The sequence below is a fragment of the Rhinopithecus bieti genome, unplaced genomic scaffold (genome assembly GCF_001698545.2).
Source record: "Rhinopithecus bieti isolate Rb0 unplaced genomic scaffold, ASM169854v2 scaffold_3615, whole genome shotgun sequence".
Lineage (NCBI taxonomy): Eukaryota > Metazoa > Chordata > Mammalia > Primates > Cercopithecidae > Rhinopithecus > Rhinopithecus bieti.
The window spans coordinates 325,419-339,208 of record NW_016804369.1 but is presented as its reverse complement, the minus strand read 5'-3'; the positions used below and the strand labels follow the sequence as shown (position 1 = coordinate 339,208).

The window sequence follows — 13,790 nt, the reverse complement described above, 5'->3', positions numbered from 1 at the left end:
GAAAATCTTATGTTACGGATAAACAGAGCAAATGATGCATTTTTTTTTCCAGAGGAAAAACTGACACTCCACTTTAAGGAATTCTTCTGTCAGCCAACTGTTTGGTGTGCTGTACACAATTCTATTCTTTTAGCTTTTCTTCTCCAAATTGATTTTGGTGGTATCATTTGACCAGTCATGTGAAAACCTTGTTTGCCCTTGGTAGGGCATGTGGCTGCTGCTCACACGGTGATGCCATGCAGCCGATGGGCAGGGAGGCTGAGGCCTGCCCGCCTGGGGCTGGGAAGCATGTGATGGCCTTCACAGCAGCCAGCTTCCCTTGGTACAGAAATGCCCACTGTGTCGTTATTTAGGGCTTAGTCATTTTAGTTTATAAAGTAATTTTGATGGATTGCTCGAGGAGCTGAAATAAACTGGCCACCACAATTGCACAGGAAATGAGGATGAACGGCATTTTAAGGTTAGGATTTTCCCAGACTAATCAAATACTGATTTTCTCATGCTTCACCTGAAGAGGACATAGATCTGAGACTCTGGGAAGGTGTGTGCAGTGTCACTGTGGGGAAAGGGAAGGTCCGAGTGCATTTCAGTTATGAAATCATTTGTGTGTCTATTAAGTTTAGATATTATGTTTACTGGTATGTTTTATGCTTGTCAAAAAATTACTTTTTTTGGTTTGTTTTCACACTTCTAGTTTTGTTTTCTCGATAACCATTTCTCTGCTCACATTTTTCATTTTTCTTCCTTGTCCATGTCTAGTATAGCATGAGAATGGGTGTCCGTTGTTGAGCAGTATTTAAACGCATTGTGTCCTAGTGAAGAAGTGTCTTAGATGTCTAAGAAGTTCTCACCTCATACTCTTTATTCAATAGAGATGTCTGCATTTGGTCTAGGACCTCTATTCGTTATTGTCATAGATAGGAGGAGAGTTTGAACTCTTGAGAACATGTGATTTTGTTTTAAACTTAGGTTTTTAGTTTGAAGTGGTGTTACTGTATATAATTAATTACCTATCACCACAGTAGCCATGCTTAATCATTTGGACTTCAAACAAGTCTCTTTTTGAGGAGCACACAATTTTTTTTTCTTTTGCTTTATTTCCTTTAGAGAGAAGCACACAATTTTAACCATAAATTTTACACCTCTGATTTAATCTTTAAAAAGTAGAGCTTCAAATACCATATGAAATATATGACTGCTAAAAAGATGCATGTGCTCATTGCATACCGTATCTGTTTTTTTCATTTGAGACAGGGCCTCTGTCACAGAGGCTGGAGTGTGGTGGTGCCATCGCAGCTCACCACCACCTCCTCCCCAGTTCAAGGGATCCTCCCATCTCAGCCTTGCAAGTAACTGGGACTATAGGCACATGCCACCACACCTGGCTGATGTTTGTAACTTTTTGTAGAGATGGGGGTCTCTCTGTGTTCCCAGGATGGTCTCAAACTCCTAGACCCAGATGGTCTGCCTGCCCTGGCTTCCCAAAGTGCTGGGATTCCAGACCTGAGCCACCATGCCCAGCCATAATTGGTTGTTTTGGCCCCATTGAGAATTTGTGATTCAGTAGAGCAGATTGTTCTGTGGATCCAGAAACTAGATCTATTATTGGAATAAGAATTTTCTAACTCTTTCATAACCTGTGTCTTAAGAATGAGACAGTAGAAGTTTTTAAGACAGCAAGAGAGTCTTTTTATGAGATCCAGTATCAGCTTCTCATAAGTTTGTTAGAAATAAATTTATGAAATGAAACTCACTAGAAAGGTCTCTGTCTAGTACAGGGTTCATTTGCACAGTATCTTATGTAGAGGTAAAAATCCAGGTGGGCAGAGAAGGCTTCTGGTGTGTCTGCCCCCAAATGACCTGTTCCCAGCGCTTGGGCTTCATTGAAGTAGCCTGGTGAACTGCATAAGCCTAGATGTTGCGTGATTACCTCAGTCCTTTTGTTTGAGTCCAGAAAGTCAGTGATTTTTGAGCCTTTTGGAAATCCCACCCTTATCAGAATTTCTCCCATTCCATTAATAGCCTGTCTAATCTACAAATAGCATGTGGTTTTATCTTTAGTCTGTAATTTCCTCTTTGCTTCAAGTTTACCGAGATCTCTGATTCTCAGGAGACCAGATACGGTTGGTGTGGGTGGTGGCTTGGCCTCACTGAACAAATGTCGCCTGCAGTGTTTCTCTTTGGGGCTAAGCGTATTTGCGGGATGCCGCATGGTACGCACATGTAGCTCAGTAACGCATGGAGCTTTATAACATTGGTTCTAAAACTTAACTGTGAGTAGAAGTTACCTGGGAAGTTGCTTGAAATGCAGATTCCTGGGCCTGGGCCCCAGAGACGGTGATTCAGTAGGTCTGGAGCGTGGGTCCTGTGACTCTCTTTGTTATTGTTCTTCTTTTTGAGACGGAGTTTTGCTCTTGTTGCCCAGGTGCAGTGGCACGATCTCGGCTCACTGCAACCTCCATCTCCTGGATTCAAGCGATTCTTCTGCCTCAGCCTCCCAAATAGCTAGGATTACAGGTGCCCGCCACCACACCTGGCTAATTTTTGTATTTTTAGTAAAGACGGGGTTTTACCATGTTGGCCAGGCTGGTCTCGAACTCCATACCTCAAGTGATCCACCCGCCTTGGCCTCCCAAAGTGCTGGGATTATAGATGTGAGCCACCACTCCCAGCCGACTCTTTTTTTAAAGAGCATTCCAGGTAATTCCAAGGCAAGTGGTTCAGATACTTAGAAAAATTCTATAGTAGGTGGTCCACATATTCGGAAAAACTCTCTAGGATTTGTTGGGATTTAGTGTAATTAAGTGAAACCTACCCCGCTCCTGTAGTAATGAAAAGCATGGGGTATGTTTTTTGTCGAGATCCGTGAACGTTTCTGTAAACACCATTTTGATTGTGTTGCACTTTGTAAAGGTTGTGATGACAACGGTAATTTTAACCACTTGACTGTATATGTTTTTCATCCTTGAAGACTGTCATATATTTTCAAGTGTCTTTCCTCCCTGTTATCTTAGGTTAAAGATCGAGGTCCGGAAGCCACTAGGAGATTTTTTAATTGGTTTTATTGGAGCATTAACCTGGGAGCGATCCTGTCATTAGGTGGCATTGCCTATATTCAGCAGAACATCAGCTTTGTCACTGGTTATGCGATCCCCACTGTCTGCGTCGGCCTTGCTTTTGTGGTCTTCCTCTGTGGCCAGAGCGTTTTCATCACCAAGCCTCCTGATGGCAGTGCCTTCACCGACATGTTCAAGATACTGACGTATTCCTGCTGTTTCCAGAAGCGAAGTGGAGAGGGCCAGAGTAGTGGGTAAGCACTTAATTCTCATCTTGGGCTGTTTGATAGGACTTTATCGATCTCTTTATTAACATCCTAGCTTAGGTTTGTTGTGTGCTTATTGTGTGCTGGGCCTGGGCTGAGGGTTTACATGTCTTCTCTCCTTTAACATTGCATTTCCCCAAGGAGGTGGATGCGGTCTTATTATCCCATCTTAAAGACAGGCCAGTGGCCTGATTCCAGAGCTCATGCTTTAACCCCACATTGCACTTTCTCTCACTGCTAGTGTAGACAGAAGCTCCTTTAGTGCCAGATTATAAAGATAGAAATTTGTGGAGGGCATCGAGGAGACAGAAGACATGCTTTATACATGTTTCTTTTTATTTTAAAAAGCTTTGAAATACATTTGAATGAAAAACTAAGCAGTTGCTTATGCTGTCAGTACCTGTCTTTGCTTTTTAAAAAGTAAGCCACTGCCTCTCACCTGAAGGTCAGCGTGAGCTCCATCATACAGCGGTCAGGTCTGTCACTCTGACAGGAAGATGCAATAGCAGAATGGCGAGATGCACTGAGGGTAACCAGATGATCTCATGGGACTTACTCAGCGTTAGCACCGAAGTCCCATGAACTGTTAAAACAGAAAGGCCTGTGTCCTCAGAACCCCTCCAAGTCACTGACCAACTGTGACTCATGTTTGGTTGGTGATGTTTGATGCCAGGTAATGAAGTCCAGAACTTAAGCCCAAGAAAAGAACTCAGAAATTTTTGTGTTTTTCTTGATTGAGGAATAATTTGCAGGTAGTAAAATTTACCCCTCATATCTGTACAGTTCCGTGAATTATGACAAACTTCCTCAGGTTGTGTAACCAGCAGTGCAGTCAAGGCATAGATTGTTTCCGTCATTCCGGAGAAGGCTCTGGGAACTTTTGTAGTCATTCCCCTCATGGAATGTTTTGATCAACATAGAAATGCCTGGTGGCTGCTGGGTGGAAGGCTGATGACTCAGCCATCGGAGTGTCCTGTGTCCCTGAGCCGTGCAGCCCACTGTGGCACGGCACAGGTTGCTGGACGTTCTTCTGTAGGCCCACTCACACATCTGCCTCCCTCCGGCTCGTCTGTGTTTGTCTTACTGATGTGCTTGCAGCCATAGCCAATGTGTCTAATATGCCTTCCACGTGGTAGATTGAAACTACACAAAAAGGCCCTGTGTGCCTACTTCTTTGCTCCTGAACATCTCTGATTTCTCCAGCTGTCCCTGTGTGGAGTCATGGCAGATCTCACCAGTCTAGATGACCTATTGGAAATGCTGGTGGGTCATTGTGGCATTCAGACACATAATTCAAAACTGCAAATGGTGGGACCACACTGAAGAATTTTTAGTACTTAAAGTACAGGAGGCTGAGGTGGGAGGATCACTTGAGCCCAGCAGGTCAGGTCAAGGCTGCAATGAGCCATGATTGCACACCACACTCCAGCCTGGGTGACAAAATGAGACCCTGTCTCAAAAAAAAAAAAAAAAAAAAAAATTTAAGTAGCCCCATCTTAGCTGACACTAGTCTTTTGCCAGGGCCTTAATTGATTAGACAAAAGCAGTGTTTCAGATCCTAGAAGTCTTTTTCAGGAACAACCCTTCAAGTTTTAGTATCTGTGTGGGTGGTAGCCCATAGACATTTCTGCAGGAGAACAGCATTGCTTTGTGGACATACTTGGGTTTTAACACACAAATGGCAGCATGGAGTGGGTTTGGAGTTACTTTTACTTAGGAAACTAATTTCCTCTTAGGATTGTCTTTGAAAGTCTTCTTGGGCAAAAATAAGGGGAAAAAAGTGGGGGTTAGCTTACAGAAAAGGTGATGGTCTGAGGAATTCTCAAATTCTGCTGTTTGTATGAACTGGCTCTGTAACCTTGGGCAGGTTACTGGTCTTGTGAAGCCCAGCTTTCCTTCTTGTACAGCAGAGATGGATTCATCTCATGGCATCACAGTGAGGCCTGAGCATGGTGATGTGTGCAAGGCCCTCAGCAGGATGCCAGGCACACGATAAGGGCCGTGTCAGTGGTGACCACTGTGACGAGGGTGCCTTAAAAAAGTTGGGCCCCCAAAGCCTGAGGAAGCATGACATACCTGCATTTTACCGTCGTGACACTTAATTTCATCTGGCCCGTGAGGAAGCATGACATACCCGCATTTTACAGTCGTGACACTTAGTTTCATCTAGCCCGTGAAGAAGCATGACATACCCGCATTTTACAGCCGTGACACTTAATTTCATCTGGCCCAATCTCAGTTTCCGTCCAGGGTGATCTGTGTCTTGAAGATAATACAGTATTCGCTATTAAATGAGAAATGAGGCACATTTGTTCAATTCATCAGGCCAGAGTAGAAATGGTGCCACAGCTTTTTGAGATACATACTTCTTTGGGAATCCGTGAGAACCAGTGGACTCTCTTCCTGGAGAATACAAACACGTACACGTGGCTTTCACAGAGACTTGGGCACAGGCGTCCTGAAATGAGCTTGTCAACTTTTGTGGGGAGGAGTGGAGGGCTCTTGTGGGTGTTCGGGTGTCACCTGTGACCATGGCTGCGTGTTGGACCTTTGTGTGTTGCAAAATAGTGCACCTAACAATATGTATAACCCAGTAAAGCTTCAGATGCATATTGATTTCACAGCTTTTAAATATTTTAATTATGTAAAGCTAAAGTAATATAACCAGTAACCTGTGTGAATGATTCTCTGTGTGAAAATGAATTTGTTGTTTGTTATTTAAATGTTTTTGGTGAAACATATTTAATATGATGTGGTAAACCACTGATAGTATCTGTATTAGGTACAAAAGGACTTTTAATTTCCTTTATGAAAAAAAGCAGTACTTGAAGAAGTTAATGTTTTCAAGTGAAAGTATAATGTCTTTGGAATTTATTTTCACTTTTGGGTGTTTTTGTTTCTGATTATTTTCCCCCACTAGACTAAGTCCGTAAGGACAGGAACTCTCTCCCTTAGCAAACTCCAGGTAGAGCAATACAAGGCCTACAGCAGGTACTCAATCAGTATTTGTTGAATCGAACTTAGTTTTCTTGTCCAAAATTTGGCTAAAATATTAAGTTATAGTTTTCAGCGCTTTTATTTTTCCCCGCTCTGAATGTCCAGACTTAAAATGTTGGCTTTATAAGATAAAGAATTTAAAATACTGGCACCATAGTAAAATGGGACATGAGTTAATAAACTAGAAAACTGACAGGTGCCATTTCTGTTGGCTTCCCACAGTTAAACACAGTCTAACTCTCTCCTGGTACTTCTTGGCTTTAGAGAATAGTGTCCACTTTGTTTTCCCGTTTTACCCCTGAGATCCTTGGTGCCCGTTCCCCATTAGAGTGTTTTGGCACTGGGAGAGAGTGCGGAGCTGTCTAATGGGGCCTGTTCATCTTCTAAATAATGAAACGGGCCCAGAGGGAGTAAGTGAAGCTCATTAGTACAAGTACCTGGGAATGCCAGGTGCATGTTCCTGCTGTGACCCGCAGATATGAGGGCAATGGCAGGGAGTGGAGGGGCAGTGGTGTCCTGCAGGGGTCAGGGCCTCAGGCTGTAAAGCCAAGACTGCCTGGGTCCGAGTCCTGGCCATACCTTGGGCAGCCTTCTCACTCTCTGTGCCCAGACATCTTCCTCTGTGCAATAGGGCCCTGAAGAGTTTTAACACCACATGGTTAATGAGGGAGGAAGTAGAGGCATGGTGCACTGGGCACTCCCCATTTCCTGCTGTCCTGGGACAGAGCCAGGGACATCCTCCTGTCATCACCACCAGCACTGCCCTGCCCCTCAGCTCTTCCTTAACCGGAGAGCTGACAGCTTTCCTCTGAGAATAGAACCCTGCCTCTGTCCTGCCAGTGACTCAGTTTAAAGCAGCAGGGTTTTATTCACAGCATTGGTATTGGTCGTCAGGTCTTGATGTTTGATAAATTAGCTGATTAAAAATTCACACAATCCAGTGCATTTTTTCATATGCTATCCAGTGGCATAGCTGATGTCCTTCCCAGTGTCGGTGGGGCTGCAGACTCTCCCCACGCGGAGACTGCTGAGCCGGCAGCTGCGCTGGGGCTGCGCTCAGCCATGGTTCAGACTGTCATCACAGATCTTCCGGCCACGCTAGAATCACAGTAGCCCAATTGCACTTTGACTAGAAAGTCCCTTTGTCAGCTGTTTCAGTACATTCTGTGACATTTAGAAATAATTCAGGTAGCTGTGTTGGGTGTGTACAATTAGTAAGTGATGGAATGAGTTGAAGCACATTCGATACAGTGAGCTGGTTTCTTACCTCCAAACTTAATTTGTGACCAAATAATTGATTGCTGGGAGGGGAAGAAAACTAATTCCTTCATTTTATTTCCCAAAGTGAAGGCATTGGAGTCTTTCAGCAATCTTCTAAACAAAGTCTGTTTGATTCATGTAAGATGTCTCATGGAGGGCCATTTACAGAAGAGAAAGTGGAAGATGTGAAAGCTCTGGTCAAGATTGTCCCTGTTTTCTTGGCTTTGATACCTTACTGGACAGTGTATTTCCAAGTGAGTGGTGACAAACAGGTTTAATTTCCTTTATCTTCCTATGAAGTCTTAGCCTAGCACTTGTTTTGGCCATGTTTAAAGTAGTTAGGACTAGATTATTTTTTTTTTTCCATGAGTCTACAGAATCCTGGCATTTTTGGTTTTAGTTATGGAGTCATTTTGGCTGCTTTAACTATGTTTAAAGCCTCTGAAAAAGAAGCTGAGAACAGGTATGCTTCTGGGTTTTCCAGGCCCCTCTTGTTAATGTGATTTCTCCTTTGGATAACTGGCTGTTCTTTTTCGAAATTGATCTCCAGAGGACTTTACAATGACCAAATCATTGACCTTTCTGTTTTCAAACTTGAGCCATTGTCTGTTTCTGGGAGTCACTGCTGTCGCATCTCAGAGCCTAGTTTAGGGGAGGGACAGGGTGCTTAGAGTGTTTGAGGGCACAGTTGGTTCACATATAATGATACTGTTTTTTATACCTAGATGCAGACAACGTATGTTTTACAGAGTCTTCATTTGAGGATTCCAGAAATTTCAAATATTACAACCACTCCTCACACGGTAAGAACAATTGTAACAATCTCAAAATTGTCAGTTCGGGCTTATGTAATAAATGGATTCCTTCTACCAACTGTAAATGTGTTAGAAATGTTAACAGCACCAACAAAAAGCGTTGTTATTGAAACAGAGTTTTTACTTATTTTAGAGAATATTTTTTCGTTGGTTGTATCATTTACTAGATTAGGTTGACTGACATCAATTCAACGTTACTTAGTAGTTTTCACCTGATGATTTTCCCCTCAAAGCACAGAAAAGCAAATGCAGATTCATTTAGAAAGGAAGCTTTTCCCAGTTCCGCTGACTCTAAACTGAAGCGGTTGTACCTTGTGGAGAGGAACTGTTCTTTACATGCATTTCTCCCATTGAGATGTTGATTCTCCAGATGAGTGGTGTATTGCGGGGAGTAAACGCCTCCTCCCGTGTTTCACCCCAGCTCCCTGCAGCCTGGCTGACCATGTTTGATGCTGTGCTCATCCTCCTGCTCATCCCTGTGAAGGACAAACTGGTCGATCCCATTTTGAGAAGAAATGGCCTGCTGCCATCCTCCCTGAAGAGGATCGCCGTGGGCATGTTCTTCGTCATGTGCTCGGCCTTTGCTGCAGGTAAGAGTGGATTCAGAATATAGTGTTGACACCCAGTCATGCCCCAGGTTGTTCAGGAAGTGCATGTCTGTGAAAGAGGATGTGTATCAGTTATTTTACAGCACTGATCCTTTATTTTAAACTTTAAGTTGAAGATTATTTTCCTAAGGATATGTCAGTTTTCTTCTGGTACTAAAACCATTGGGTTGCTCTGAAAAGGGACTTTTGGACTGAGTTAAAGGGAGGTTTTTCTCTACCTTCTGGTTTAGAATTAGGCTGTTGAATGCTGAACAGATGAATTTGTGCAAATTAAAGGTACTGTATCATTCTCGAGGATGAGAATTCCACCTTCAGATTACTAACCTTCGGTTTATTAACAAGTGTCAGGGTGTCTGTGAGTCCTTTGAATTTTTTATGTAAAATTCTGTGTGCATTTTCTGGTGACAAAATGTTTCTAGATTGTTATAGGCTCATGGGCAGCATCTCCTCCCCCTACAAATAAACCTCGTAAGAACGAATGCCTAAGTCTCTAAACTCTGATGAGGAGAGTTATCCTTTTGAGGGTTTCCATTCTGTTTTCGTAATTTGTATGTGCTGAAATGAGTTGTTTATCTTTTGCTGATAAAGCTGGATATCGCTGACTTTCTCAGTTATTTTGGAGTTCTCCCTTCATTAATATTTGAAAATTATTGAATGATAAAACAGCTTAGTTACATAATAAGAAAAGTTGATATTCTTGAACCAGCTGTATATTATCTGCTGTTATGAGGAATTCAGTGTTAAGCGCTGCTGAAATGGAATTTAATATTCTCCAACAATGCTGCCTTCATAGCAGCCTTCATCTACTTTTGCCAGACTGAACATATTGATACAGTACTTAATAGATTTAAAGAAATTAGTCCCTGAGCTTAAGAAATCTCTATTCTAGAGACTGGGACATTTTAGAAGACTATTGCATTTTCTTTTGTTCAAATAGATAATTAAAGTGAGGTCATGTCTGAGTGAAGTTTTTGCTGTGTGCGTTCTTTATAATTCAGCTTCTCTTCCAGAGCTGTGGCACATGGGGAAATAAGCATAGGCAGAGAAGAACTGAATGACCGCAGGGCTCTAGCTGCAGGCTGCGGTTCAGCAGAGTGCACACGCAGAAGGGCTGTCTGCAGGAAGTCTTTGTACTGGAGACTGGGTCTGCCTGTCTGTCCTACCTCCCTAAAGCGCAGGCTCAGCTTTGGCCTCAGACCTCTCTCTCCCCCCGGGGCTGGAGTGCCTTCTCTGTGCCCCGTCACCACGCTGGTTGATGCCACGGAAGGAAGTCTTCATTCCCTCCCTGTGGGAAAGGAGATCTCCTTGGTTTCTGGAGGCTTTTCCAGTAAATACTTGATTTGGGCTTCTTTCCTAACATCCTATCTTTCAGTTTCATAAATGGCTGAATCACTTCTGTGGGCTGCCTTGAGAGCGACGCAGGCCACTCTGGTGGTTTCTATATGTGTTTGTGCAGGATACAAGTGCCAGACCAGTCACTGTTGAGATTTCCCCATTGCGTTCCCTCAGTTTTGTCTTTAAAAAGCGCTAGCAGGCTGGGCGTGGTGGCTCACACCTGTCATCCCAGTACTTTGGGAGGCCAAGGCGGGTGGATCACAAGGTCAGGAGTTTGAGACCAGCCTTGACCAATGTGGTGAAACCCTGTCTCTACTAAAAGTACAAAAATTAGCTGGCCATGGTGGCAGGCGCCTGTAGTCCCAGCTACTCGGGAGGCTGAGGCAGGAGAATCACTTGAACCCGGGAGGCGGAGGTTGCAGTGAGCTGAGATCGCGCCACTGCATTCCAGCCTGGTGACAGAGCGAGACTCCATCTCAAAAAAAAGAAAAAAAAAAGGGCTAGCAAAATCCACAATAGATCAAGTCCAGCACTTTCTGACCAGAGTCAGCCTCTGCACAGTGCTTGCCTTCTTACTGAGTGCTGGCGCCCATGGTGAGGCATGGGCTCTGACCTGGTGTGACTGCAGCAGCACCAGAGCCTCTGAATTGGTGACATAGAAGTGGAAAATTCGCAGCGTGTGTGCGTTCTGAAAAAGGCTTTCTTTCCCAGGTGACCCAGTGTTGGGAAGAAGTTTTACCTGCCGGTAGTTGGGAAGAGTTACATGTATCTTGTAACTTGACATGAGTACAGTCTATTACATTTAATAAAACACCTGCCCATGTTTGATGTGATTTTACTCCCAGCTCTAGTGAGTATTATTTAGGGATGTTAATGGTCTTTGAGTAGAGACTTGAAACCATCATAGCAAACCAAAATTTTAATGGGAAAGAACCTTGATTTTGCTGGTCGCTTACCACCTACACCCATAATAAATCACGGTCTTCCATTTAGTGCCATACCTGGTGGAGGCCACTTTTTCTCTAAAGATGTTCAGATGCAAGTTGGGCAGGTCCAAGGGGCTTCTTCTGCTCAGCTTAAGAAAAAAAGTATGTTAATTTGTTAGATTTAGTTTTTCCCCTTAAAAAATTGGGTTTCTGTTCTTAAATTACAAGAGTAATTTTTTACAAGAGTAAAAGATGCGCGTTGGAGAAGAGGAAACTTTAGAATCATAAAGGAGAAAATAAAGATCCACTGTAATGTCCTTAGAGCTGCTCGCTACTGATATTTTGGTGTCTGTCTTGTTTGTGTGTCTGTACACATACATCTTTTATGGTTTTGCAAAAGCAGAATCCTATTGTGTAAGCTGATTGGAGCCTGATTAAGAAAAATCAAATGTAAAAAAGCTATGAAAGTATGATAAAAATTATGCATATTAATGGCAAAAAGAGGACCAAAAGGCATATAAGCCATAAAATACACACACGCATACATAAAAGATATGCACACACAGACACAGAAACTCTCAAGATTCCACCACCCAAGGAAATCCACTAATAACTTTATGTAAATACATGAGGAAAATTATAAAAATACATGATGTGTGACATGTTTATACTGTCCTCTGTAACCTGCTTATAAAAATCACTTAATGTATCATTAATAATCTTCCATGTGACACATGCAGCTGCGTCTAGTTTGCACTGTTCTAGTAATCATTATAGTGAAATGTTTTTACTTATGTTCCTTCTTAAATCCCAAGAAGTGTAGTCATCGTATGACATGAAGGCGTGTGGTATATGTAGCTGAACTGTCTTGCGGGAAGGTGGTAGGCCCTTCCGTCATCACAGGTGGGTGGTGGTCCACCTGGATCGCTCCGCCTGCTGTTCTGCTCTGTCCCACTTTCTGTGTCGTTGGGACTGTGTTAACCACAGCTCCTGCTAGGCAGGAGTCACTCCTGGACTTCAGAGCACGGATGCACATCCTGAAATTGAGGCAGAATCAACCAAGAACCTTTCTCTGGGAAAAAGGTCAGAGCTTTCATTAGAAAAGAGTTGAAAACCACTGGTCTACAGCAAGTTTTTAAAAGTTATTATATGGTCAACTTATGGTCATTAAAAATAGATCCAAAGGGAGGCTTCAGTTCATCCATAACCCCCCATCCAGAGGTGACCACTGCAGCTGTTTTTGTGTCTTTCTAGAACATTTTCTGGGTATGGCTAAATTACTTATTTTAAAACAAGTGGAACTCCTGACAGTTTAGAACCTGTTTTTGTTTTCTGTGTGCTTACCATCTTCCCGTATCAATAGTTACACATTTAAATTGTGCTTTCTAACAACTATACCATATTCCATTTTTGAATGTTATATCGTTTTTAAAAACCAGCACTCTTCTTAAATGGATATTTGATTCCAGGTTATTCTTATTTCAAACAAGACCGTATTGTCACTCTTTTACATAAGCTCATATGCTCTTGTCTTACTGTTTCCTGAGGGTAACTTACCTGATTGAAAGTAGAGTGAAGTGTGTGAGAATTCTCGTTTTCTGGCATCCTTGCCAGTACTGATTTTTTTTCTCTGTTAATCTTTTCTTAGCTGAAGGGTTGAAAAATGGTGTATTGTTGTTTTGACATATGTTATTAGTAATGTTTAAGATTCTTTCCCAAAACTTTCAAACTCTGTCGTCTTAGCTGGGTCATGGTTTACCTGGATCCACACGGAGTATAACTGTACACGGTTATATTCTGTGTATAGTTTGTGTTGTACCCATTTTTCTAATAGGTTTTTCTTTTTTGTGTTGTTACATAATAGATCATGGTTGTTTAAGGATTTCACATTTTTATCTCTTAGCTTATGGATTTTTTTTTCCCATTTAAAAGATTTTCCCTTGAGAGACCAAGGCGAGTGAGATCACCTGAGATTGGGCGTTTGAGACCAGCCTGGCCAACATGCTGAAACCCCATCTCTACTAAAAATACAAAAATTAGCCGGGCGTGGTGGCGCATGCCTTTAATCCCAGCTACTCGGAGGCTGAGGCGTGAGAATCACTTGAACTCAGGAGGTGGAGGTTGCAGTGAGCCGAGATCGATCATGCCATTGCACTCCAGCCTGGGCGACAGAGTGAGACTCCATCTCAAAAAAAAAAAAAATTCCCTGTAAATTTGTTTATGGAATCTTGGAAAGTTTCTTTAGGTTCTCTACCTTTTATGTTAGGTTTATTCCTAACTACTTTATGTATTTTTGGTTCCTCATATATGGGATTTTATAAAATTCTGTGAGTTTCAGTGAACTGTTTTCAAATGGTCATTCTTTGTCTTCAAATAATATAGTTTCTTTTTCTGTCTTTGTAATAATTATCTCTCTCTTTCTTTCTCTTTTTCTTTGATTCAACGTTAGTCTCATCCTGGATTTTAATGGGACTGCCACTGTTAGCTCACAGCTAAGTTGAAAGTTTATCATTGCCTGTTAAAGTAG

General features: G+C 42.5%; 1 protein-coding gene across 1 annotated transcript in view; it reads left to right on the top strand.

The window, feature by feature from the left end:
• SLC15A4 (solute carrier family 15 member 4) overlaps window positions 1–13,790 on the top strand; it is a 32,078-nt gene that overhangs the window by 5,904 nt on the left and 12,384 nt on the right. Inside the window, exons 2-5 of the mRNA XM_017867538.1 lie at window positions 3,015–3,310; window positions 7,665–7,833; window positions 8,305–8,382; window positions 8,816–8,984. Of these exons, the coding sequence (XP_017723027.1) occupies window positions 3,015–3,310; window positions 7,665–7,833; window positions 8,305–8,382; window positions 8,816–8,984 (712 nt within the window). The remainder of the gene's footprint in view (window positions 1–3,014; window positions 3,311–7,664; window positions 7,834–8,304; window positions 8,383–8,815; window positions 8,985–13,790) is intronic.